This window comes from Tachyglossus aculeatus, chromosome Y3 (genome assembly GCF_015852505.1).
Source record: "Tachyglossus aculeatus isolate mTacAcu1 chromosome Y3, mTacAcu1.pri, whole genome shotgun sequence".
NCBI lineage: Eukaryota > Metazoa > Chordata > Mammalia > Monotremata > Tachyglossidae > Tachyglossus > Tachyglossus aculeatus.
In genome coordinates this window covers 3,378,124-3,403,678 of record NC_052095.1, presented here as the reverse complement: position 1 = coordinate 3,403,678, position 25,555 = coordinate 3,378,124, and the positions used below count along the sequence as shown (strand labels likewise).

General features: G+C 53.0%; 2 protein-coding genes across 2 annotated transcripts in view; both read right to left on the bottom strand.

Annotated features, from left to right (window-relative positions):
• Positions 1-25,555, bottom strand: part of ERCC6L2 (ERCC excision repair 6 like 2) — a 128,282-nt gene that overhangs the window by 82,891 nt on the left and 19,836 nt on the right. Inside the window, exons 3-7 of the mRNA XM_038768136.1 lie at positions 23,210-23,318; positions 20,035-20,272; positions 17,624-17,785; positions 15,523-15,730; positions 3,611-3,751 (exon numbers count right to left, since the gene is read on the bottom strand). Of these exons, the coding sequence (XP_038624064.1) occupies positions 3,611-3,751; positions 15,523-15,730; positions 17,624-17,785; positions 20,035-20,272; positions 23,210-23,318 (858 nt within the window). The remainder of the gene's footprint in view (positions 1-3,610; positions 3,752-15,522; positions 15,731-17,623; positions 17,786-20,034; positions 20,273-23,209; positions 23,319-25,555) is intronic.
• Positions 1,334-3,593, bottom strand: LOC119946743 (collagen alpha-1(I) chain-like). The gene is made up of 2 exons (XM_038768179.1): positions 2,591-3,593; positions 1,334-2,543 (listed from the first exon to the last, which is right to left on the bottom strand). Exons 1-2 carry the CDS (start codon positions 3,139-3,141, stop codon positions 1,721-1,723), a joined length of 1,374 nt encoding a protein of 457 aa, XP_038624107.1. The 5' UTR covers positions 3,142-3,593; the 3' UTR covers positions 1,334-1,720.

Genomic DNA, 25,555 nt, shown 5'->3' with positions numbered 1-25,555 from the left:
TCGGGCTCCAAAGGCCGGGCTCTTTACAACTGAGCCACAAGGTGATCGGGTTGTCCCCGGGGGGCTCCCAGTCTTCATCCCCATTTTCCAGATGAGGGAACTGAGGCCCAGAGAAGCTAAGTGACTTGCCCCAAGTCACCCAGCTGACAACTGGCGGGGCAGGGATTCGAACCCAGGACCTCGGGCTCCAAAGCCCGTGCTCTTTCCCACTGAGCCACAAGGTGATCGGGTTGTCCCCCGTGGGGCTCCCAGTCTTCATCCCCATTTTCCAGATGAGGGAACTGAGGCCCAGAGAAGCTAAGTGACTTGCCCCAAGTCCCCCAGCTGACAACTGGCGGGGCGGGGATTTGAACCCAGGACCTCGGGCTCCAGAGCCTGGGCTCTTTCCCACTGAGCCACAAGGTGATCGGGTTGTCCCCCGGGGGGCTCCCAGTCTTCACCCCCCTTTTCCAGATGAGGGAACTGAGGCCCGGAGAAGTGAAGTGACTTGCCCAAAGTCACCCAGCTGGCAAGTGGCGGAGCTGGGATTCGAACCCAGGACCTCGGACTCCAAAGCCCGGGCTCTTTCCACTGAGCCACGCTGCTTCTCCTGTATAATTTGACATAGTATAATATAGCATAATATAATATAGCATAAGATAATATAGTACAATATAGTATAGCATAAGATAATATAGTACAATATAGTGTAGCATAAGATAACATAGTATAATATAATATAGAATAATTTAATGTAATATAACATATGTTATGTTGCCAACTTGTACTTCCCAAGCGCTTAGTACAGTGCTCTGCACACAGTAAGCGCTCAATAAATGATTGAATGAATAATGTACTATAATATGATATTGTATAGCATAATATAATACAATATAATATAATGTATAATATCATGTAATGTATTATAATGTAACATAATGTGATGTAATATGTAATATAACTTAATTTAATACAACATGACATAATATAGCATGACAATACAATATGATGTAATATATGATATGCTATGATGTGATATAATATAAAATGATATAATATACAATGATACAATAATGCTCCATGGGTTCATTCATTCATTGACTCGATCGTATTTATTGAGCGCTTACTGTGTGCAGAGCACTGGACTAAGCGCTTGGGAAGTACAAGTCGGCACCAAACTGGGTTCAAATCCCAACTCCACCGATCGTCCGCTGTGTGACCCTGGGCAAGCCACTTGACTTCTCTGTGCCTCAGTTTCCTCCTCTGTCAAATGGGGATGAAGACCGTGAGCCCCCCGGCGGGACAACCTCATCACCTTGGAACTTCCCCAGCGCTGAGAACAGTGCTTGGCATGTAGTAAACGCTTCACAAATACTATCGTTATTATTATTATTATTATTATCATTACGGGCTGGGGGCCAGGAGGCTGCCATCTTGGACCCGGCCCTGAGGGAGGGGCTGGGGGCCAGGAGGCCGCCATCTTGGACCCGGCCCTGAAGGAGAGGCTGAGGGCCTGGACGGCCGCCATCTTGGACCCGGCCCTGAGGGAGAGGCTGGGGGCCAGGAGGCCGCCATCTTGGACCCGGCCCTGAGGGAAAGGCTGGGGGCCAGGAGGCCGCCATCTTGGACCCGGCCCTGAGGGACAGGCTGGGGGCTAGGAGGCCGCCATCTTGGACCCAGCCCTGAGGGAGAGGCTGGGGACCAAGAGGCCGCCATCTTGGACCCGGCCCTGAGGGAGTGGCTAGGGGCCAGGAGGCCGCCATCTTGGACCCGGCCCTGAGGCAAAGGCTGGGCCTGGAAGGCCGCCATCTTGGACCCGGCCCTGAGGGAAAGGCTGGGGGCCAGGCGGCCGCCATCTTGGACCCGGCCCTGAGGGAAAGGCTGGGGGCCAGGAGGCCGCCATCTTGGACCCAGCCCTGAGGGAGAGGCTGGGGACCAAGAGGCCGCCATCTTGGACCCGGCCCTGAGGGAGAGGCTGGGGGCCAGGAGGCCGCCATCTTGGACTCGGCCCTGAGGGAAAGGCTGGGCCTGGATGGCCGCCATCTTGGACCCGGCCCTGAGGGAAAGGCTGGGGGCCAAGAGGCCGCCATCTCGGACCCTGCCCTGAGGGAAAGGCTGGGGGCCAGGAGGCCGCCATCTTGGACCCGGCCCTGAGGGAGAGGCTGGGGACCAGGAGGCCGCCATCTTGGACTAGGCCCTGAGGGAAAGGCTGGGCCTGGACGGCCGCCATCTTGGACCCGGCCCTGAGGGAGAGGCTGGGGGCCAGGAGGCCGCCATCTTGGACCCAGCCCTGAGGGAGAGGCTGGGGACCAAGAGGCCGCCATCTTGGACTCGGCCCTGAGGGAAAGGCTGGGCCTGGACGGCCGCCATCTTGGACCTGGCCCTGAGGGAGAGGCTGGGGGCCAGGAGGCCGCCATCTTGGACCCGGCCCTGAGGGAGAGGCTGGGGGCCAGGAGGCCGCCATCTTGGACTCAGCCCTGAGGGAAAGGCTGGGGGGCAGGCGGCCGCCACCTTGGACCCGGCCCTGAGGCAAAGGCTGGGCCTGGAAGGCCGCCATCTTGGACCTGGCCCTGAGGGAAAGGCTGGGGGCCAGGCGGCCGCCATCTTGGACCCGGCCCTGAGGGAAAGACTAGGCCTGGACGGCCACCATCTTGGACCCAGCCCTGAGGGAAAGGCTGGGGGCCAAGAGGCCGCCATCTTGGACTCGGCCCTGAGGGAAAGACTAGGCCTGGACGGCCACCATCTTGGACCCAGCCCTGAGGGAGAGGCTGGAGGCCAGGAGGCCGCCATCTTGGACCCGGCCCTGAGGGAGAGGCTGGGGGCCAGGCGGCCGCCATCTTGGACCCGGCCCTGAGGGAAAGGCTGGGCCTGGATGGCCGCCATCTTGGACCCGGCCCTGAGGGAAAGGCTGGGCCTGGACGGCCGCCATCTTGGCCCCGGCCCTGAGAGAGAGGCTGGGGGCCAGGAGGCCGCCATCTTGGACCCGGCCCTGAGGGAAAGGCTGGGCCTGGACGGCCGCCATCTTGGACCCGGCCCTAAGGGAGAGGCTGGGGGCCAAGAGGCCGCCATCTTGGACCCGGCCGTGAGGGAAAGGCTGGGGGCCAGGCGGCCGCCATCTTGGACCCGGCCCTGAGGGAAAGGCTGGGCCTGGACGGCCACCATCTTGGACCCGGCCCTGAGGGAGAGGCTGTGGGCCAGGAGGCCGCCATCTTGGACTCAGCCCTGAGGGAAGGCTGGGGGCCAGGCGGCCGCCATCTTGGACCCAACCCTGAGGGAGAGGCCGGGCCCAGGGGCCAAACAGCCGCCATCTTGGACCCAGCCCTGAGGGGGGCCACCCAGGAGGGGAGGCTGGGCCCAGGTGGCCGCCATCTTGAACCCAGCCCTGAGGGAGAGGCCAGGCCCGGGGGGCCAAACAGCCGCCATCTTGGACCCGGCCCTGAGGGAAAGGCTGGGGGCCAGGTGGCCGCCATCTTGAACCCAACCCTGAGGGAGAGGCCGGGCCCAGGGGCCAAACAGCCGCCATATTGGACCCAGCCCTGAGGGAGGCCACCGAGGAGGGGAGGCCGGATGGCCTCCATCTTGAATCCCTCCCCGAGGGAGGTCACCGAGGGGGAGAGGGCCCCGGGCCGACCTGGTAGCAGCAGTTCTTCCGCCTCCGGCCGCGGCCGCAGGGGCAGGGCTCGCCGCCCCCCAGGACCAGGGCCACGTCCTCCGTGTCCAACACCGCCTGGTAGACGGCCCGCTGGAAGTCCGTCAGGGCGCAGTAGACCACCTGCCGGGGTTGGGAATAATAATAATAATAATAATAATAATAAAGTTGGTATTTGTTAAGCGCTTACTATGTGCAAAGCATTGTTCTAAGCACTGGAGAGGTTACAAGGGGATCAAGTTGTCCCACGTGGGGCTCCCAGTCTTCACCCCCATTTTCCAGATGAGGGAACTGAGGCCCAGAGAAGTGAAGTGACTCGCCCCAAGTCACCCAGCTGACAAGCGGCGGCGGCGGCGCCGGGATTTGAACCCACGACCTCTGCGTCCCAAGCCCGGGCTCTTCCCGCTGAGCCGCGCTGCTCAGTGGAAAGGGAGGGACAACCGTCACGGCCTGGTTTGTACATATTTATTACTCTCTTTATTTTACTTGTACCTATCTATTCTATTTATTTTATTTTGTTAGTATGTTTGGTTTTGTTCTCTGTCTCCCCCTTCTAGACTGTGAGCCCACTGTTGGGTAGGGACTGTCTCCATATGTTGCCAACTTGGACTTCCCAAGCGCTTAGTACAGTGCTCTGCACACAGTAAGCGCTCAATAAATACGATTGATTGATTGATCCATTCCATCGCATTTACTGAGCTCTATTTATTTATTTTACTTGTACATATCTATTCTGTTTATTTTATTTTGTTAGTAGGTTTGGTTTTGTTCTCTGTCTCCCCCTTTTAGACTGTGAGCCCACCGTTGGGTAGGGACTGTCTCTATATGTTGCCAAATTGTACTTCCTAAGCGCTTAGTACAGTGCTCTGCACATAATAAGCGCTCAATAAATATGATTGATTGATTGATTGATTGCCTAATGTGTGCAGAGCACTGTATTGAGCGCTTGGAAAGTCCAAGTCGGCAACATATAGAGACAGTCCCTACCCAACGGCGGGCTCACAGTCTAGAAGGGGGAGACGGACGACAAAACATATTAACAAAATAAAATAAATGGAATAAATATGTACAAATAAAATAGAGTAATAAATACGTACAAACATATCACTCAATCAATCGTATTTATTGAGCGCTTCCTGCGTGCAGAGCACTGTACTAAGCGCTTGGGAAGTACAAGTCGGCGACACCTAGAGACGGTCCCTACCCAACGGGGGGCTCACAGTCTAGAAGGGGGAGACGGCCGACAAAACACATTAACAGAATAAAATAAATAGAATAAATATGGACAAATCAAATAGAGTAATAAATACGTACAAACATATCAATCAATCGCATTTATTGAGCGCTTACTGTGTGCAGAGCACTGTACTAAGCACTTGCAAAGTCCAAGTCGGCGACATATAGAGACGGTCCCTACCCAACGGCGGGCTCACAGTCTAGAAGGGGGATACGGACGACAAAACACATTAACAGAATAAAATAAATAGAATAAATATGGACAAATCAAATAGAGTAATAAATACGTACAAACATATCAATCAATCGCATTTATTGAGCGCTTACTGTGTGCAGAGCACTGTACTAAGCACTTGCAAAGTCCAAGTCGGCGACATATAGAGACGGTCCCTACCCAACGGCGGGCTCACAGTCTAGAAGGGGGATACGGACGACAAAACATATTAACAAAATAAAATAAATAGAATAAATAGGTACAAATAAAATCGAGTAATAAATACGTACAAACATATCAATCAATCAATCGTATTCATTGAGCGCTTCCTGTGTGCAGAGCACTGTACTAAGCGCTTGCAAAGTCCAAGTCGGCGACATATAGAGACGGTCCCTACCCGACGGCGGGCTCACAGTCTAGAAGGGGGAGACGGACGACAAAACATATTAACAAAATAAAATAAATAGAATAAATAGGTACAAATAAAATCGAGTAATAAATACGTACAAACATATCAATCGTATTTATTGAGCGCTTACTGTGTGCAGAGCAATGTACTAAGCGCTTGGGAAGTCCAAGTTGGCAACATCTACAGACGGTCCCTACCCAACTGGGGGCTCACAGTCTAGAAGGGGGAGACGGCCGACAAAACATATTAACAAAATAAAATAAATAGAATAAATATGTACAAATAAAATAGAGTAATACGTACAAACATATCAATCAATCGTATTTATTGAGCGCTTCCTGTGTGCAGAGCACTGTACTGAGCGCTTGGGAAGTCCAAGTCGGCGACATATAGAGACGGTCCCTACCCAACGGGGGGCTCACAGTCTAGAAGGGGGAGACGGACGACAAAACATATTAACAAAGTAAAATAAATAGAATAAATATGTACAAATAAAATAGAGTAATAAATACGTACAAACATGTCAATCAATCAATCGTATTTATTGAGCGCTTACTGTATGCAGAGCACTGTACTAAGCGCTTGGGAAGTCCAAGTCGGCAACATATAGAGACGGTCCCTACCCAGGATATTCATCCAGTCCATCGGATTTACTGAGCGCTCCCTGTGTGCAGAGCACTGGACTGAGCGCTCGGAAAGCACGATAATAATGGCATTTATTAGGCGCTCACTATGTGCCAAGCACCGTTCTAAGCGCTGGGGAGGTTCCAAGGTGATGAGGTTGTCCCCCGGGGGGCTCACGGGCTTCATCCCCATTTGACAGAGGAGGGAACTGAGGCCCAGAGAATAAGAATAATAATAATAATGGCATTCATTCATTTATTCATTCAATCGTATTTATTGAGCACTTCCTGTGTGCAGAGCACTGTACTAAGCGCTTGGGAAGTCCACGTTGGCAACATCTAGAGACGGTCCCTACCCAACTGGGGGCTCACAGGCTAGAAGGGGGAGATGGAGAACAAAACAAAACATATTAACAAAATAAAATAAATGAAAAATAAATGGAGTAATAAATACGTACAAACATATATACAGGATATTCATCCGTTCCATCGGATTTACTGAGCGCTTACTGTGTGCAGAGCACTGTACTGAGCGCTTGGGAAGTACAAGTTGGCAACACATAGATCCGGTCCCTACCCAACAGCGGGCTCACAGTCTAGAAGACTAGGGTTGTATTGGACTCTCCCAGGCGCTCAGTACAGTGCTCTGCACACAATCAATATTATGATTCAATGACGGAATGAACGAATGTGCCTGTTTAGGGTTGTACTGGACTCTCCCAGGCGCTCAGTACAGTGCTCTCCACACAATCAATATTATGATTCAATGACGGAATGAACGAATGTGCCTGTTTAGGGTTGTACTGGACTCTCCCAGGCGCTCAGTACAGTGCTCTCCAAACAATAAATATTATGATTCAATGACTGAATGAATGAATGTGCCTGTTTAGGGTTGTATTGGACTCTCCCAGGCACTCAGTACAGTGCTCTCCACACAATAAATATTATGATTCAATGACGGAATGAATGAATGTGCCTGTTTAGGGTTGTATTGGACTCTCCCAGGTGCTCAGTACAGTGCTTGCCACACAATAAATATTATAATTCAATGACTGAATGAACGAATGTTCCTGTTTAGGGTTGTACTGGACTCTCCCAGGCGCTCAGTACAGTGCTCTCCACACAATAAATATGATTCAATGACGGAATGAACGAATGTGCCTGTTTAGGGTTGTATTGGACTCTCCCAGGCGCTCAGTACAGTGCTCTCCACACAATATTATGATTCAATGATGGAATGAACGAATGTGCCTGTTTAGGGTTGTATTGGCCTCTCCCAAGCGCTTAGTACAGTGCTCACCACACAGTAAACGGTTAATAAGCATGATTCAATGAGAAGGAATGTGTCTGCTTAGGGATGTACTGGACTCTGCCAAGTGGTCAGTACAGTGCTCTCCACACAGTAAACGCTTAATAGATATGATTCAATGAATGAATGAATGAATGTGTCTTCGGTTTAGGGTCATATTGGACTCTCCCAAGTGCTCAGTACAGTGTTCACCACACAATAAACACTTAATAGATATGATTCAATGAATGAATGAACGAATGTGCCTGTTTAGGGTTGTACTGGACTCTCCCAAGTGCTCAGTACAGTGCTCTCCACACAAGAAACGCTTCATAAACATAATTCAATGAATGAATGAAGGAATGTGTCTGTTTAAGGTTGTATTGGACTCTACCAAGCGCTCAGTACAGTGCTCTCCACACAATAAATGCTTAATAGATATGTTTCAATGAATGAATGAACAAATGCGTCTTCTGCTTATATTGGACTCTCCCAAGTGCTCAGTACAGTGTTCACCACACAATAAACACTTAATAGATATGATTCAATGAATGAATGAACGAATGTGCCTGTTTAGGGTTGTACTGGACTCTCCCAAGTGCTCAGTACAGTGCTCTCCACACAATAAAGGCTTAACAGATATGATTCAATGAATGAATGTACGAATATGTCTTCTGTTTAGGGTTATACTGGACTCCCCCAAGTGCTCAGTACAGTGCTCACCACACAATAAAGGCTTAATAGATATGATTCAATGAATGAATGAACAAATGTGTCTTCTGTTTAGGGTTGTATTGGACTCTCCCAAGTGCTCAGTACAGTGCTCACCACTCAAGAAACACTTAATAGATATGATTCAATGAATGAACAAATGTGCCTGTTTAGGGTTGTATTGGACTCTCCCAAGCGCTCAGTACAATGCTCGCCACACAATAAATGCTTAATAAACACGATTCGATAAACGAATGTGCCTGTTTAGGGTTGTACTGGACTCTCCCAAGTGCTCAGTACAGTGCTCTCCACACAATAAAGGCTTAATAAACATGACTCGATGAGTGACTGAATGAATGTGCCTGTTTGGGGTTGTACTGGGCTCTCCCAAGCACTCAGTACAGTGCCCTCCACACAATAAATGCTTAATAAACACGATTCGACGAATTAATGAACAAATGTGCCCATTTAGGGTTGTACTGGACTCTCCCAAGCGCTTAGTACAGAGCTCTCCACACAAATACGACTGAATGAATGAATGAATAAACGCTTAATAGATATGATTCGATGAATGAATGAATGAATGTGCCTGTTTAGGGTGGTACTGGATTCTCCCAAGCGCTTAGTACAGAGGTCTCCACACAATAAACGCTTAATAGAAACGATTCAATGAACGAACGAATGTGTCTGCTAGGGTTATATTGGACTCTCCCAAGCGCTTAGTACAGAGGTCTCCACACAATAAGCGCTTAATAGATACGATTCAATGAATGAAAGAATGTGTCTGCTAGGGTTATATTGGACTCTCCCAAGCGCTCAGTACAGAGGTCACCACACAATAAATGCTTAATAGATACAATTCAATGAATGAAGAAATGTGTCTGCTAGGATTATACTGGACTCTCCCAAGCGCTTAGTACAGAGCTCTCCACACAACATGCGCTTAATAAATATGATTCAATGAATGAACAAATGCTTCTGCTAGGGTTATATTGGACTCTCCCAAGCGCTTAGTACAGAGGTCTCCACACAATAAGCGCTTACTAGATACGATTCAATGAATGAACGAATGTGTCTGCTAGGCTTATATTGGACTCTCCCAAGCGCTTAGTACAGAGGTCTCCACACAATAAGCACTTAATAGATACGATTCAATGAATGAACGAGTGTGTCTGCTAGGGTTATATTGGACTCTCCCAAGCGCTTAGTACAGAGCTCTCCACACAATAAGCGCTTAATAGATAGGATTCAATGAATGAACGAATGTGTCTGCTAGGGTTATATTGGACTCTCCCAAGCGCTTAGTACAGAGCTCTCCACACAATAAGCGCTTAATAAATACGATTCAATGAATGAACAAATGTGTCTGCTAGGGTTATACTGGACTCTCCCAAGCGCTTAGTACAGAGGTCTCCACACAATAAGCGCTTAATAGATACGATTCAATGAATGAACAAATGTGTCTGCTAGGGTTACACTGGACTCTCCCAAGCGCTTAGTACAGAGGTCTCCACACAATAAGCGCTTAATAGATACGATTCAATGAATGAACGAATGTGTCTGCTAGGGTTATACTGGACTCTCCCAAGCGCTCAGTACAGAGGTCTCCACACAATAAATGCTTAATAGATAGGATTCAATGACTGAACGAATGTGTCTGCTAGGGTTATATTGGACTCTCCCAAGCGCTTAGTACAGAGGTCTCCACACAATAAGCGCTTAATAGATACGATTCAATGAATGAAAGAATGTGTCTGCTAGGGTTATATTGGACTCTCCCAAGCGCTTAGTATAGAGGTCTCCACACAATAAAAGCTTAATAGATACGATTCAATGAATGAATGAATGAACGAATGTGTCTTGTGTTTTAGGGTTATATTGGACTCTCCCAAGCGCTTACTACAGAGCTCTCCACACAATAAGCGCTTAATATATACGATTCAATGAATGAACGAATGTGCCTGCTAGGGTTATACTGGACTCTCCCAAGCGCTTAGTACAGAGGTCTCCACACAATAAGCGCTTAATAGATACGATTCAATGAATGAACAAATGTGTCTGCTAGGGTTACATTGGACTCTCCCAAGCGCTTAGTACAGAGGTCTCCACACAATAAATGCTTGATACGATTCAATGAATGGACAAATGTGTCTGCTAGGGTTATACTGGACTCTCCCAAGCGCTTAGTACAGAGGTCTCCACACAATAAGCGCTTAATAGATACGATTCAATGAATGAACGAATGTGTCTGCTAGGGTTATACTGGACTCTCCCAAGCGCTTAGTACAGAGGTCTCCACACAATAAGCGCTTAATAGATACGATTCAATGAATGAACGAATGTGTCTGCTAGGGTTATACTGGACTCTCCCAAGCGCTTAGTACAGAGGTCTCCACACAATGAATGCTTAATAGATATGATTCAATGAATGAATGAATGAATAGGTCTGTATAGGGTTGTACTGGACTCTCCCAAGCGCTCAGTAAATTCCAAGGACTGACTGGCTGACACTGTACTGAGCGCCTGGGAGCCCTGCCCACCGAACGAATGTGTCTGCTAGAGTTATATTGGACTCTCCCAAGCGCTTAGTACAGAGCTCTCCACACAATAAGCGCTTAATAGATAGGATTCAATGAATGAACGAATGTGTCTGCTAGGGTTATATTGGACTCTCCCAAGCGCTTAGTACAGAGGTCACCACACAATAAATGCTTAATAGATAGGATTCAATGAATGAATGAATGTGCCTGTTTAGGGTTGTACTGGACTCTCCCAAGCGCTTAGTACAGAGGTCTCCACACAATAAGCGCTTAATAGATACGATTCAATGAATGAACGAATGTGCCTGCTAGGGTTATACTGGACTCTCCCAAGCGCTTAGTACAGAGCTCTCCACACAATAAGCGCTTAATAGATACGATTCAATGAATGAACGAATGTGTCTGCTAGGGTTATATTGGACTCTCCCAAGCGCTTAGTACAGAGGTCTCCACACAATAAGCGCTTAATAGATACGATTCAATGAATGAACAAATGTGTCTGCTAGGGTTATATTGGACTCTCCCAAGCGCTTAGTACAGAGATCTCCACATAATAAACGCTTGATACGATTCAATGAATGGACAAATGTGTCTGCTAGGGTTATACTGGACTCTCCCAAGCGCTTAGTACAGAGGTCTCCACACAGTAAGCGCTTAATAGATACGATTCAATGAATGAACGAATGTGTCTGCTAGGGTTATATTGGACTCTCCCAAGCGCTTAGTACAGAGGTCTCCACACAATAAGCGCTTAATAGATACGATCCAATGAATGAACGAATGTGTCTGCTAGGGTTATACTGGACTCTCCCAAGCGCTTAGTACAGAGGTCTCCACACAATGAATGCTTAATAGATATGATTCAATGAATGAATGAATGAATAGGTCTGTATAGGGTTGTACTGGACTCTCCCAAGCGCTCAGTAAATTCCAAGGACTGACTGGCTGACACTGTACTGAGCGCCTGGGAGCCCTGCCCACCGAACGAATGTGTCTGCTAGAGTTATATTGGACTCTCCCAAGCGCTTAGTACAGAGGTCTCCACACAATAAGCGCTTAATAGATAGGATTCAATGAATGAACGAATGTGTCTGCTAGGGTTATATTGGACTCTCCCAAGCGCTTAGTACAGAGGTCTCCACACAATAAATGCTTAATAGATATGATTCAATGAATGAACGAATGTGCCTGTTTAGGGTTGTACAGGATTCTCCCAAGCGCTTAGTACAGAGCTCTCCACACAATAAGCGCTTAATAAATATGATTCAATGAATGAACGAATGTGTCTGCTAGGGTTATATTGGACTCTCCCAAGTGCTTAGTACAGAGGTCTCCACACAATAAATGCTTAATAGATACGATTCAATGAATGAATGAATGAACGAATGTGTCTTGTGTTTTAGGGTTATATTGGACTCTCCCAAGTGCTCAGTACAGAGGTCTCCACACAATAAGCATTTAATAGATACGATTCAATGAATGAACGAATGTGTCTGCTAGGGTTATATTGGACTCTCCCAAGTGCTTACTACAGAGCTCTCCACACAATAAGCGCTTAATAGATACGATTCAATGAATGAAAGAATGTGTCTGCTAGGGTTATATTGAACTCTCCCAAGCGCTTAGTACAGAGGTCTACACACAATAAGCGCTTAATAGATACGATCCAATGACTGAATGTGTCTGCTAGGGTTATATTGGACTCTCCCAAGCGCTTAATACAGAGCTCTCCACACAATAAATGCTTAATAGATAGGATTCAATGAATGAATGAATGAATGAATAGGTCTGTATAGGGTTGTATTGGACTCTCCCAAGCGCTCAGTAAATTCCAAGGACTGACTGACTGACACTGTACTGAGCGCCTGGGAGCCCTGCCCACCGAGCTGTGGCGGTGACGTCAAGGGGTCGGTGCCCTACGACCTCCCCGTGACCCCCAAGGTGACCGGAAGTCCCGCCCCCGACCCGAGCTGTGGCGGTGACGTCAAGGGGCCGGGCGCTCTATGACCTCCCGGTGACCCCGAGGTGACCGGAAGTCCCGCCCCCGCCCCGCCCCATGGCGATGACGTCATGGGGCCGTCCCTCTGTGACCTCTCACGACCCCAAGGTGACCGGAAGTCCCGCCCCCGACCCGAGCTGTGGCGGTGACGTCAAAGGGTCGGCGCTCTACGACCTCCCGGTGACCCCGAGGTGACAGGAAGTCCCGCCCCCGACCAGGGCTGTGGCGGTGACATCAAGGGGTCGGCGCTCTACGACCTCCCGGTGACCCCGAGGTGACCGGAAGTCCCGCCTCCGCCCCGCCCCATGGCGATGACGTCAAGGGGCCATCCCTTGGTGACCTCCACACGACCCCGAGGTGACCGGACGTCCCACCCCCGACCCGAGCTGTGGCGGTGACGTCAAAGGGTCGGCGCTCTACGACCTCCCGGTGACCCCGAGGTGACAGGAAGTCCCGCCCCCGACCAGGGCTGTGACGGTGACATCAAGGGGTCGGAGCTCTACGACCTCCCTGTGACCCCGAGGTGACCGGAAGTCCCGCCCCTGACCCGCCCCATGGCGATGACATCAAGGGGCCCATCCCTCGGTGACCCCCCACGACCCCGAGGTGACCGGGAGTCCCTCCCTCGACCCGAGCGGGGGCGGTGACGTCAAGGGGTCGGCGCTCTACGACCTCCCCGTGACCCCGAGATGGCTGGAAGTCCTGCCCCCGACCCGAGCTGTGGCGGTGATGTCAGGGGGTTGGCGCTCTGTGACCTCCCAGTGACCCCGAGGTGACCGGAAGTCCCGCCCCCGCCCCGCCCCGCGGCGATGACGTCAAGGGGGCCGTCCCTCGGTGACCTCTCACGACCCCAAGGTGACCGGAAGCCCCTCCCCCGATCCGAACTGTGGTGGTGATGTCAAGGGGTCGGCGCTCTATGACCTCCCGGTGACCCCGAGATGACCGGAAGTCCCGCCCCCGACCAGCCCCACGGCGATGATGTCAAGTGGCCGTCCCTCGGTGACCTCTCACGACCCCAAGGTGACCGGAAGTCCCTCCCCTTACCTGAGCTGTGGTGGTGACGTCAAGGGGTCGGCACCCTATGAACTCCCCGTGACCCCGAGGTGACAGGAAGTCCCGCCCCCGACCAGGGCTGTGGCGGTGACGTCAAGGGGTCGGTGCTCTACGACCTCCCGGTGACCCCGAGGTGACCGGAAGTCCCGCCCCCACCCCGCCCCATGGCGATGACGTCATGGGGCCGTCCCTCTGTGACCTCTCACGACCCCAAGGTGACCGGAAGTCCCGCCCCCGACCCGAGCGGTGGCAGTGACGTCAAGGGGTCGGCGCTCTACGACCTCCCGGTGACCCCAAGGTGACCGGAAGTCCCGCCCCCGACCCGAGCTGTGGCGGTGACGTCAAGGGGTCGGCGCTCTATGACCTTCCCGTGACCCCGAGGTGACCGGAAGTCCCACCCCTGACCCAAGCTGCAGCAGTGACATCAAGGGGTCGGCGCTCAACGACCTCCCCGTGACCCCGAGGTGACAGGAAGTCCCGCCCCCGACCCGAGCTGAGGTGCTGACCTCAGGGGGCCAGCACTCTATGACCTCCACACGACCCCGAGGTGACCGGAAGTCCTTTCCCAGACCCACCCCACGGCGATGACGTCAAGAGGTCGGGCGTCAAGAGGTCGGCCCTCTACGACCTCCCCGTGACCCCGAGGTGACCGGAAGTCCCGCCCCCGACCCGAGCAGTGGCGATGACGTCAAGGGGTCGGCGCTCCACGACCTCCCGGTGACCCCGAGGTGACCGGAAGTCCCGCCCCTGACCCGCCCCATGGCAATGACATTAAGGGGCCGTCCCTTGGTGACCTCTCACGACCCCAAGGTGACCGGAAGTCCCGTCCCCGACCCGAGCGGTGGCGTCAAGGGGCCGGCACTCTACGACCTCCCGGTGACCCCGAGGTGACCGGAAGTCCCGCCCCCGACCCGAGCGGTGGCGGTGACGTCAAGGGGCCAGTGCTCTACGACCTCCCCGTGACCCCGAGGTGACAGGAAGTCCCGCCCCCAACCCGAGCTGAGGTGATGACCTCAGGGGGCCGGCACTCTATGACCTCCACATGACCTCGAGGTGACCGGAAGTCCTTTCCCCGACCCAAGCGGTGGTGGTGAAGTCAAGGGGCTGGTGCTGTACGACCTCCCCGTGACCCCAAGGTGACCGGAAGTCCCGCCCCCGACCCGAGCGGTGGCAGTGACGTCAAGGGGCCGGCGCTCAACGACCTCCCGGTGACCCCGAGGTGACCGGAAATCCCGCCCCTGACCCGCCCCATGGCGATGACATCAAGGGGCCATCCCTCGGTGACCTCTCACGACCCCAAGGTGACCGGAAGTCCCTCTCTCGACCTGAGCTGTGGTGGTGACGCCAAGGGGCCGGCGCTCTACGACCTCCCGGTGACCCCGAGGTGACCGGAAGTCCCGCCCCCGACCCTCCCCACGGCGATGACGTCAAGGGGTCTTCCCTCCGTGACCTCTCACGACCCCAAGGTGACCGGAAATCCCGCCCCCGACCCGAGCTGTGGCGGTGACGTCAAGGGGTCGGCGCTCCATGACCTCCCGGTGACCCCGAGGTGACCGGAAGTCCCGCCCCCGACCCACCCCATGGCGATGAAGTCAAGGGGTCATCCCTCTGTGACCTCTCATGACCCCCAAGGTGACCGGAAGTCCCGCCCCCGACCCGAGCGGTGGCGGTGACGTCAAGGGGCCGGCGCTCTACGACCTCCCGGTGACCCCGAGGTGACCGGAAGTCCCGCCCCCGACCCGAGCGGCGGTGCTGACGTCAAGGGGCCCGTCCCTCGGTGACCCCCCGCCATCCCTCCCGGCCCGACGAGCCCGCTCTCACCCTGTCTTCCTTCTTGGGCAGCTGGTCCCCGATGAGGGCCTTGGTCCGGCGGAGGAAGCGCCCGGCCAGCTTCCGGCCGAGCGCCCGCATGGCCCGGCGGCCCGTGGCCAGCTCCCTCCGCGTGGCCGTGTGCCGCTGGCCCCGCTCCACCGGCTCGGAGAAGCGCTTCCGGAAGCTCGCCTCGCTCCCGAGGAGGCCCGGCACCGCCCTGGGGTCAGGGGGGACGCAACAACGATCCCCGTAAATAACCACGACTCGGGGATCTGTTAAGCGCTTCCTACGGGCCAGCCGCTGTACCAGGCGCTGGGGTGGACACGAGCAAATCGAGTTGGCCCCAGTCCCCCATTTGACAGATGAGGGAACTGAGGCACAATGATGACTGTGGTATTAGGCGCTTCCTCTGTGGCAGGCTCTGTACGTCCTCCTCACCCATCTCACCCTCATCCTCCTCATCCTCTTCAATCTCCTCACCCTCCTCACCCTCAACCTCCTCACACTTCATCAATCGTATTTATTGAGCGCTTACTGTGTGCAGAGCACTGTACTCCACCCTTCCACCCTCCTCATCCATCTCAACCTCCTCATCCTCTTCAATCCCCTTTCCCTCATCATCCTCCTCATCCATCTCAACCTCCTCATCCTCTTCAATCCTCTTTCCCTCATCAACCTCCTCATCCTCTTTGATCCCCTTGCCCTCATCCTCCTCCTCATCATCTTCAATCTCATCACCCATCTCACCCTCAACCTCCTCACCCTCCCCACCTTCCTCATCCATCTCAACCTCCTCATCCTCTTCAATTTCCTCACCCTTCCACCTTCCTCACCCTCCTCATCCATCTCAACCTCCTCATCCTCTTCAATCCCCTTTCCCTCATCACCTTCCTCATCCTCTTCAATCTCCTCATCCTCTTCAATCCCTACCATCCTCATCCTCCTCAATCTCCTCACCCATCTCACCCTCAACCTCCTCACCCTCCCCACCCTCATCCATCTCAACCTCATCCTCTTCAAGCTCCTTTCCCTCATCATCCTCCTCATCCTCTTCAATCTCCTCACCCTTCCATCCTCATCCATCTCAACCTCCTCATCCTTTTCAATCCCTTCCCTCATCACCTTCCTCATCCTCTTCAATCTCCTCACCCTCCTCATCCTCTTCAATCCTCTTCCATCCTCCTCCTCATCCTCCTCAATCTCCTCACCCTCCTCACCCCTCCACCCTCCTCATCCTCTTCAATCCCCCTTCCCTCATCATCTTCCTCATCCTCTATGGGGGCCATCTATCTGTCGCCCAATTGTCCTTCCCAAGCGCTCAGTCCAGTGCTCTGCACACAGTCAGCACTCAATAAGTACGACTGAATGAATGACTATAATGCCCCCAGACAGATGCTCGGCTCTGGGGGCATCTATCTGTTGCCCAATTGTCCTTCCCAAGCGCTCAGTCCAGTGCTGTGCACACAGTCAGCACTCAATAAGTACGACCGAATGAATGACTATAACCCCCCCCGGGCAAATATCCGGCTCTGGGGCCATGGGGGCATCTATCTGTTGCCCAATTGTACTTCCCAAGTGCTCAGTACACAGTCAGGGCTCAATAGGTACGACTGAATAATAATAATAATAATAATAATAATGTTGGTATTTGTTAAGTGCTTACTATGTGCAAAGCACTGTTTTAAGCGCTGAATGAATGAATATAACGCCCCAGGGGAGATGCCCGGCCCTGGGGCCATCTATCTGTTGCCCAGTTGTACTTCCCAAGCGCTTAATACAGTGCTCTGCACACAGTCAGAGCTCAGTAAGTACATCCGAATGAATGAATATAACGCCTCCTGGCACATGCCCGGATCTGTTGTCCGATCGTCCTTCCCAAGCGCTCGGTCCAGTGCTCTGCACGCAGGAAGCGCTCAATAAGTACCACAACGAATGAATGAATGGTCGCGCTCTACCCGCCTCATCGTCTCCATCTCGCCTCGTCGTCCTCCTTTCCCTTTCCCCCCGAAACCGCCTCGCCCCCATCACCCTCCTCGTCTTCATCCCCCCTGCCCGGGCACCCCGCCATCCCTCACCGGTCCCCCCCCATCCCCGTGGGGCGTCCACTCACCAGTCCATGAGGCACCAGAGCTCCTTCATGTCGTTCTGCAGGGCGGTGCCCGTGAGGCCGATGCGCACCGGGCACCGCAGCGCTTTCGTGGCCTCCGTTATCCGGGCCCTGGGGTTCTTCAGGCGGTGGGCTTCGTCCATGATGACCGCCGACCACTGCAGGCTGGACGGACCGGGGCGGGGGGGGGGCGAACCAGGGCGTCCTCCCCTCCTTCGGCCCCTTCGCCTTCCTCCTCCTCCTCCCCCTCACCCCCATCAGCCTCAACCACCTTCCCCCTCCTCCGCCTCCTCACCTCCTTCAGCCTCCTCTTCCTCCTCAGTTTCCTCACCTTCCTCTTCCTCCTCACCTCCTTCGATCTCTTCACTCTTCTCACCCTCACCTTCCTCTTCCTCCTCACTCCCTCCACCCGCCTCACCTCCTTCTTCCTCCTCACCATCAGCCTCTTCACCCTCCTCACCTCCTTCCATCTCTTCACCCTCCTCAGTTTCCTCACCTTCCTCTTCCTCCTCACTCCCTCCATCCTCCTCACCTCCTTCTTCCTCCTCACCATCAGCCTCTTCACCCTCCTCACCTCCTTCCATCTCTTCACCCTCCTCAGTTTCCTCACCATCCTCTTCCTCCTCACTCCCTTCACCCTCCTCACCTCCTTCTTCCTCCTCACCATGAGCCTCTTCACCCTCCTCACCTCCTTCGATGCCTTCGCTCTCCTCGCCCTCCTCACCTCCCTCTGCCACGTGACCCCCTTCGGTCTCCTCACCTCCTCACCCTCCTGGCCCCCATCATCCTCTTCACCCCCTTTGGCCTCGTCACCTTCCTCTGCCTCCTCACCCCCTTCGGCCTCCTCACCCTCTTCGCCTCCTCCGGCCTCTTCATCCTCCCCACTCCACTCAGCACCATCGCCCTCCCCTGCCTCCTAACCCCCTCGGAGGAGACCTCCTCACGCCCTTCAGCCTCTTCACCCTCCTCACCCTCCTCTGCCACTTCACCCCGCTCAGTTTCCCCTGCCTCCTCACCCCTTTGGTCTCCTCACCCTCCTCACCTCCCTCAACCTCCTCACCCTCCTCCCGCCCAGTGCCCTCACCCTCCTCAGTTTCCTCTTCCCCCTCACCCCCTTCAGCCTCCTCCTCCGTCCCCTCACCCCCTTCGGCTTCCTCCTCTTCCTCTCACCCACTTCGGCCTCCTCCTCTTCCTCCTCACCCCCTTCGGCCTCCTTCTCCTCCTCCTCACCCCCTTCAGCCTCCTCCTCCTCCTCCTCCTCACCCCCTCGGTCTCCTCCTCCTCCTCACCCCCTCAGTCTCCTCCTCTTTCCCCTCACCCCCTTCGGCCTCCTCCTCTTCCTCCTCACCCCCTTCGGCCTCCTCCTCCTCACCCCCTTCAGTCTCCCTCTTCCTCCTCACCCCCTTCGGCCTTCTCCTCTTCCCCCTCACCCCCTACGGCCTCCTCCTCCGTCCCCTCACCCCCTACGGCCTCCTCCTCCGTCCCCTCACCCCCTTCGGCCTCCTCCTCCGTCCCCTCACCCCCTTCGGCTTCCTCCTCTTCTTCCTCCTCACCCCTTTCGGCCTCCTCCTCCTCACCCCCTTCGGCCTCCTCCTCCTCACCCCCTTTGGCCTCCTCCTCCACCTCCTCACCCCCTTGGTCTCCTCCTCCTCCTCCTCAGCCCCTCGGTCTCCTCCTCCTCACCCCCTCGGTCTCCTCCTCCTCCTCCTCACCCCCTTTGGCCTCCTCCTCCTCCTCCTCACCCCCTTTGGCCTCCTCCTCTTCCCCCTCACCCCCTTCGGCCTCCTCCTCTTCCTCCTCACCCCCTTCGGCCTCCTCCTCCTCACCCCCTTCAGTCTCCCTCTTCCTCCTCACCCCCTTCGGCCTCCTCCTCTTCCTCCTCACCCCCTTCGGCCTCCTCCTCTTCCTCCTCACCCCCTTCGGCCTCCTCCTCCTCACCCCCTTCAGTCTCCCCCTTCCTCCTCACCCCCTTCGGCCTCCTCCTCTTCCCCCTAACCCCCTTCGGCCTCCTCCTCTTCCTCCTCACTCCCTTAGGTCTCCCTCTTCCTCCTCACCCCCTTCGGCCTCCTCTTCCTCCCCCGCACCCCCTTCGGCCTCCTCCTCCTCCCCCTCACCCCCTTTGGCCTCTTCCTCCTCACCCCCTTCGGTCTCCTTCTTCCTCCTCACCCGCTTCGGCCTCCTCCTCCTCCTCATCCCCTTCAGCCTCTTCCTCCTCCCGCTCTTTGGCCTCCTCCTCTTCCCCCTCACCCCCTTCGGCCTCCGCCTCCTCACCCCCTTCGGCCTCCTCCTCCGCCCCGCTCCCCGGCGCTCAGTCCAGTGCCCCGCACGCAGTGAGCGCTCCATCGAGGCCCGAGGCACCCCGGGGTGGGGTGGCGGGGGGGGCGTCCCGGCGGGCGGCCCCGCGAGGCGGCTACCTGTTGAGCTCCTCCAGGGAAAGGCGGAGGGTTTCGTAGGTGGTGAGGGCCACTTCGCACCTGCCCCGCTTCACCCGGCCCAGCTGGGCGTCCCTCTTGCCGCCGTGCAGGACGGCCACGCGGAAATGGCCCCAGGCGTCCAGTTCATCCTTCCAGTTGTACAGCACCGACAGCGGGGCCACGATCAGGAACATCTGCGGCGGGCGATCGGCCAACCCCCCCGCCGTCGGTGACCGGGCTACCCGCTGGGCGCCCACCCGCCGGCCGGGCACTGTACTGAGCGCCGAGCCGCCGGCCGCCCCCCGCCGCGGGGCTCCGTCCCCCGTCGAGAGGCAGCGTGGCTCAGTGGGGAGAGCCCGGAGGGCGTGGGTTCGAATCCCGGCCCCGGCCCCTTGTCCGCTCCGTGACTCTGGGCAAGTCCCTTCAATCAATCAATCAATCGTATTTACTGAGCGCTTACTGTGTGCAGAGCACTGTACCTTCACTTCTCCGGGCCTCAGTTTCCCTCCTCTGTCAAATGGGGATGAAGACCGGGAGCCCCCCGGGGGAAACTCATCATCTTGTATGCCCCCCCCCCACCCCGCAACGCTTAGAACAGTGCTTGGCACATAGTAAGCGCTTAACAAATGCCATCATTACTACTGGTGTTCCTCCTCCTGCTATTACTACAGCTCCTCTCTAATAATAATAATAATGATGGTATTTATTAAGCGCTTACTATGTGCAATGCACTGTTCTAAGCGCTCTCTCCTCCTCCTACTAATCAATCAATCAATCGTATTTATTGAGCGCTTACTGTGTGCAGAGCACTGTACTAAGCGCTTGGGAAGCACAAGTTGGCAACATATAGAGACGGTCCCTACCCAACGGTGGGTTCACAGTCTAAAATCAATCAATCGCATTTATTGAGCGCTTACTGTGTGCAGAGCACTGTACTAAGCGCTTGGGAAGTACAAGTTGGCAACATATAGAGATGGTCCCTACCCAACGGTGGGCTCACAGTCTAAAATCAATCAATCAATCGTATTTATTGAGCGCTTCCTGTGTGCAGAGCACTGTACTAAGCGCTTGGGAAGTACAAGTTGGCAACCTATAGAGACGGTCCCTACCCAACAGTGGGCTCACAATCTGGCATTTGTTAAGCGCTTACTAGGTGCCAAGCACTGTTCTAAGCGCTGGGGAGGATACAGGGTGATGAGGTTGTCCCCCTGGGGGGCTCACAAGCCTTCATCCCCATTTGACAGAGGAGGGAACTGAGGCCCAGAGAAGGGAAGCGACTTTCCCAAAGTCACCCAACTGATAAGTGGAGGAGCTGGGATTCGAACCCACGACCTCTGACTCCCGAGCCCGGGCTCTTTCCACGAAGCCACGCTGCTTCTCTAAGTAGTAGCCACTACTACTACTACTGCTCCTCCTGCTAATACTATGGCTCTCTCTCCTCCTCCTCTTCTGTCTCCTCCTCTTCTCCTTTTCCTCCTCCTCTCCCCTTCCTTCTTCTGCTCCTCCTCCTCTCTTCCTCCTTCTGCTCCTCCTCTTCTCCTGTTCCTCTCTTCTTCCTCTCCTCCTTTCCTCCCACTTCTCCTCCTCTCCTCCCTTTTCTTCCTCCTCCTCTCGTCCTCTTCTTCCTCCTCCTCCTCTCGTCCTCTTCTCCTCCTCTTCCTCCTCCTCTCCCCCTCTCCTCCTTTCCTCCCACTTCTCCTCCTCTTCTCTTTTCTTCCTCCTCCTCTCGTCCTCTTCCTCCTCCTCCTCTCCTCCTCTTCCTCCTCCTCCTCTCCTCCTCTTCCTCCTCTCCTCCTCTCCTCCTCCTCCTTCTGCTCCTCCTCCCACTTCTCTTCCTCTCCTCCCTTTTCTTCCTCCTCCTCCTCCATCTGCTCCTCCTCCCCTCTTCTTCCTCCTCTCCTCCTCCTAGTTCTGCTCCTCCTCCTCTCCTCCCACTTCTCCTCCTCTCCTCCCTTTTCTTCCTCCTCCTCCTCCTCCTCCTCCATCTGCTCCTCCTCCCCTCTTCTTCCTCCTCCTCTCCTCCTCTTCTTCTTCCTCCTCTCCTCCTCCTATTTCTGCTCCTCCTCCTCTTCTCTTCCTCCTCCTCTCCTCCCACTCCTCCTCTTCTCCTCTTCCTCTCCTCTTCCTCCTCCTCCTCTCATCTTCTTCTCCTCTTCCTCCTCCTCTCTTCTCCTCTTCCTCCTCTCCTCCTCCTCCTCCTGCTCCTCCTCCCACTTCTCTTCCTCACCTCCCTTTTCTTCCTCCTCCTCCTCCATCTGCTCCTCCTCCCCTCTTCTTCCTCCTCTCCTCCTCCTAGTTCTGCTCCTCCTCCTCTTCTCTTGCTCCTCCTCTCCTCCCACTTCTCCTCCTCTCCTCCCACTTCTCCTCCTCCTCCTCCATCTGCTCCTCCTCCCCTCTTCTTCCTCCTCCTCTCCTCCTCTTCTTCTTCCTCCTCTCCTCCTCCTAGTTCTGCTCCTCCTCCTCTCCTCCCACTCCTCTTCTCCTCTTCCTCTCCTCTTCCTCCTCCTCCTCTCATCTTCTTCTCCTCTTCCTCCTCCTCCTCTCCTCCCTCTTTTCTTCCTCCTCCTCCTCTTCTCCTCTTCCTCCTCTTTCTCTCCTCCCACTTCTCCTCCTCCTCTCCTCCCTCCTCCTCCTCCTCTCCTCTTCTTCTCCCTCCTCCTCCACTCTCCCTCCTCCTCCTCTCCCTCCTCCTCTCCTCCCACTTCTCCTCTTCCTCCTCCTCCTCTCATCTTCTTCTCCTCTTCCTCCTCCCCTCCTCCCTCTTTTCTTCCTCCTCCTCCTCCTCTTCTCCTCTTTTTCTCGTCCTCCTCCTTCTGCTCCTCCTCCTCTTCTCCTCTTCCTCCTCTTTCTCTCCTCCCACTTCTCCTCCTCTCCTCCCTTTTCTTCCTCCTTCTCCTCCTCTTCTCCTCTTCCTCCTCCTTCTCTCCTCCCACTTCTCCTCCTCTCCTCCCTCTTCTCTTCCGCCTCCTCTCCTCCCTCTTCTCTTCCTCCTCTTCTCCTCCTCCTCCTTTCCTCTTCTTCTCCCTCCTCCTCCTCCTCTTCTCCTCTTCTTCTCCCTCCTCCCCTCCTCCTCCTCCCTCCTCCCCTCCTCCTCCTCCTCCTCCCACTCCTCCTCCCGCTCCCGCATCCGCTCTGGCGACGGTCCGGGGCGGGCGGAGGCACTGACCGGTCGGGCGCGGGCGTCCCCCCCCGTCCTTCCCCCTCCTCAGGAAGTCGGGGCGGTTGTCCTCGACGTCCTGCCGGGTCCCCGTCTTGCCCAGGGCGGCCGCCAGGAAGGAAATCACCTGCGGGGAACACGCACGTCCACCCGAGCCGACTTGCGGGACGCCCCCCGGGGGAGCCGCGTGGCTCCGGGGAGAGAGCCCGGGCTCGGGAGTCCGAGGTCGTGGGTTCGAATCCCGCCTCCGCCGACTGACAGCTGGGTGACTGGGCCGCCCAGTCTCCATCCCCATTTGACAGATGAGGGAACTGAGGCCCAGAGAAGTGGAGTGACGGGCCCCAGGTCACCCGGCTGACAAGTGGCGGGGCCGGGATTCGAACCCAGGACCTCGGACCCCAAAGCCCGGGCTCTTTCCGCTGAGCCGCGTGGCTTCTCTCTGCCTCTCCCCCTCGTGCACCTGTATATATGTATATATACATATATTATTATTATATAAAATATATATTATATTTATTTTTATATATAAAATATATCTGTTTGTATGGATTTATTACTCTATTTATTGATTTTATTTGTACATATATTATATTTTTATATATAAATATGTATGTTCGTATGGATTTATTACTCTATTTATTGATTTCATTCGTACATATATATTATATTTACTTTTATATATAAAATATATATGTTTGTACGGATTCATTACTCTATTTATTGATTTTATTTGTACATATTCATTCTATTTATTTGATCTTGTTAATATGCTTGGTTTTGTTCCCTGTCTCCCCCTTCTAGACTGTGAGCCCGCCGTTGGGTAGGGACCCTCTCTAGATGTTGCCAACTTGGACTTCCCAAGCGCTTAGTCAAGCGCCCCGCACACAGGAAGCGCTCAATAAATCAATCGATCGTATTTATACGCTCAATAAATCATTGAGCACACAGGAAGTGCTCAATAAATAAATAAATAAATTGAGCACACAGGAAGCACTCAATAAATAAATCAATCGTATTTTTACGCTCAATAAATACGACTGAGTGATTGATTACCTCCTTCCCTTCCCCACAGCACCTGTATATATGGCTATATGTTTGTACGGATTTATCACTCTATTTATTTTATTTGTACCTATCTATTCTATTTATTTGATTTTGTTAATAGGTTTGGTTTTGTCGTCTGTCTCCCGCTTCTAGACCGAGCGCCCACCATTGGGTCGGGACCGTCCCTAGACGTTGCCAACTTGGGCTTCCCAAGCGCTTAGTACAGCACCCTGCACACAGGAAGCGCTCAATAAATCAATCAATCGTATTTATTGAGCGCTTACCACACAGGAAGTGCTCAATCAATCGTATTTATTACTCTATTCATTGATTCATTTTACTTGTACCTATTTATTCCATTTATTTTATACGTTTGAACATATTTATTACTCTACTCATTGATTTATTTTACTTGCACCTAGTCTATTGATTTTATATGTTTGTACATATTTATTACTCTATTCATCGATTCATTTTACTGGTACCTATTTATTCCATTCATTTTATACGTTTGTGCATATCTATTACTCTATTCATCGATTTATTTTACTTGTACCTATTTATTCCATTTATTTTATACGTTTGTGCATATTTATTACTCTATTCATCTATTTCACTTGTACCTATTTATTCCATTTATTTGATACGTTTGTGCATATCTATTACTCTATCCATCGATTTATTTTACTTGTACCTATTTATTCCATTTATTTTATACGTTTGTGCATATCTATTACTCTATTCATCGATTTATTTTACTGGTACCTATTTATTCCATTTATTTTATACGTTTGTGCATATCTATTACTCTATTCATTGATTTATTTTACTGGTACCTGTTTATTCCATTCATTTTATACGTTTGTGCATATTTATTACTCTGTTCATCTATTTCACTTGTACCTATTTATTCCATTTATTTTATACGTTTGTGCATATTTATTACTCTATTCATCGATTCATTTTACTGGTACCTATTTATTCCATTCATTTTATACGTTTGTGCATATCTATTACTCTATTCATCGATTTATTTTACTTGTACCTATTTATTCCATTTATTTTATACGTTTGTGCATATTTATTACTCTATTCATCTATTTCACTTGCACCTATTTATTCCATTTGATACGTTTGTGCATATCTATTACTCTATCCATCGATTTATTTTACTTGTACCTATTTATTCCATTTATTTTATACGTTTGTGCATATCTATTACTCTATCCATCGATTTATTTTACTTGTACCTATTTATTCCATTTATTTGATACGTTTGTGCATATTTATTACTCTATTTATCGATTTATTTTACTGGTA

Excerpts from the sequence above, each read along its gene's own strand:
- LOC119946743 (XM_038768179.1), bottom strand. The coding sequence starts at position 3,141 with ATGGTGGCCGTCCAGGCCCAGCCTTTCCCTCAGGGCCGGGTCCAAGAT. Across the intron at positions 2,544-2,590 it reads AGTCTTTCCCTCAGGGCCGG|GTCCAAGATGGCGGCCTTCC; the intron begins GTCCAAGATGGC and ends CCTCAGGGCCAG.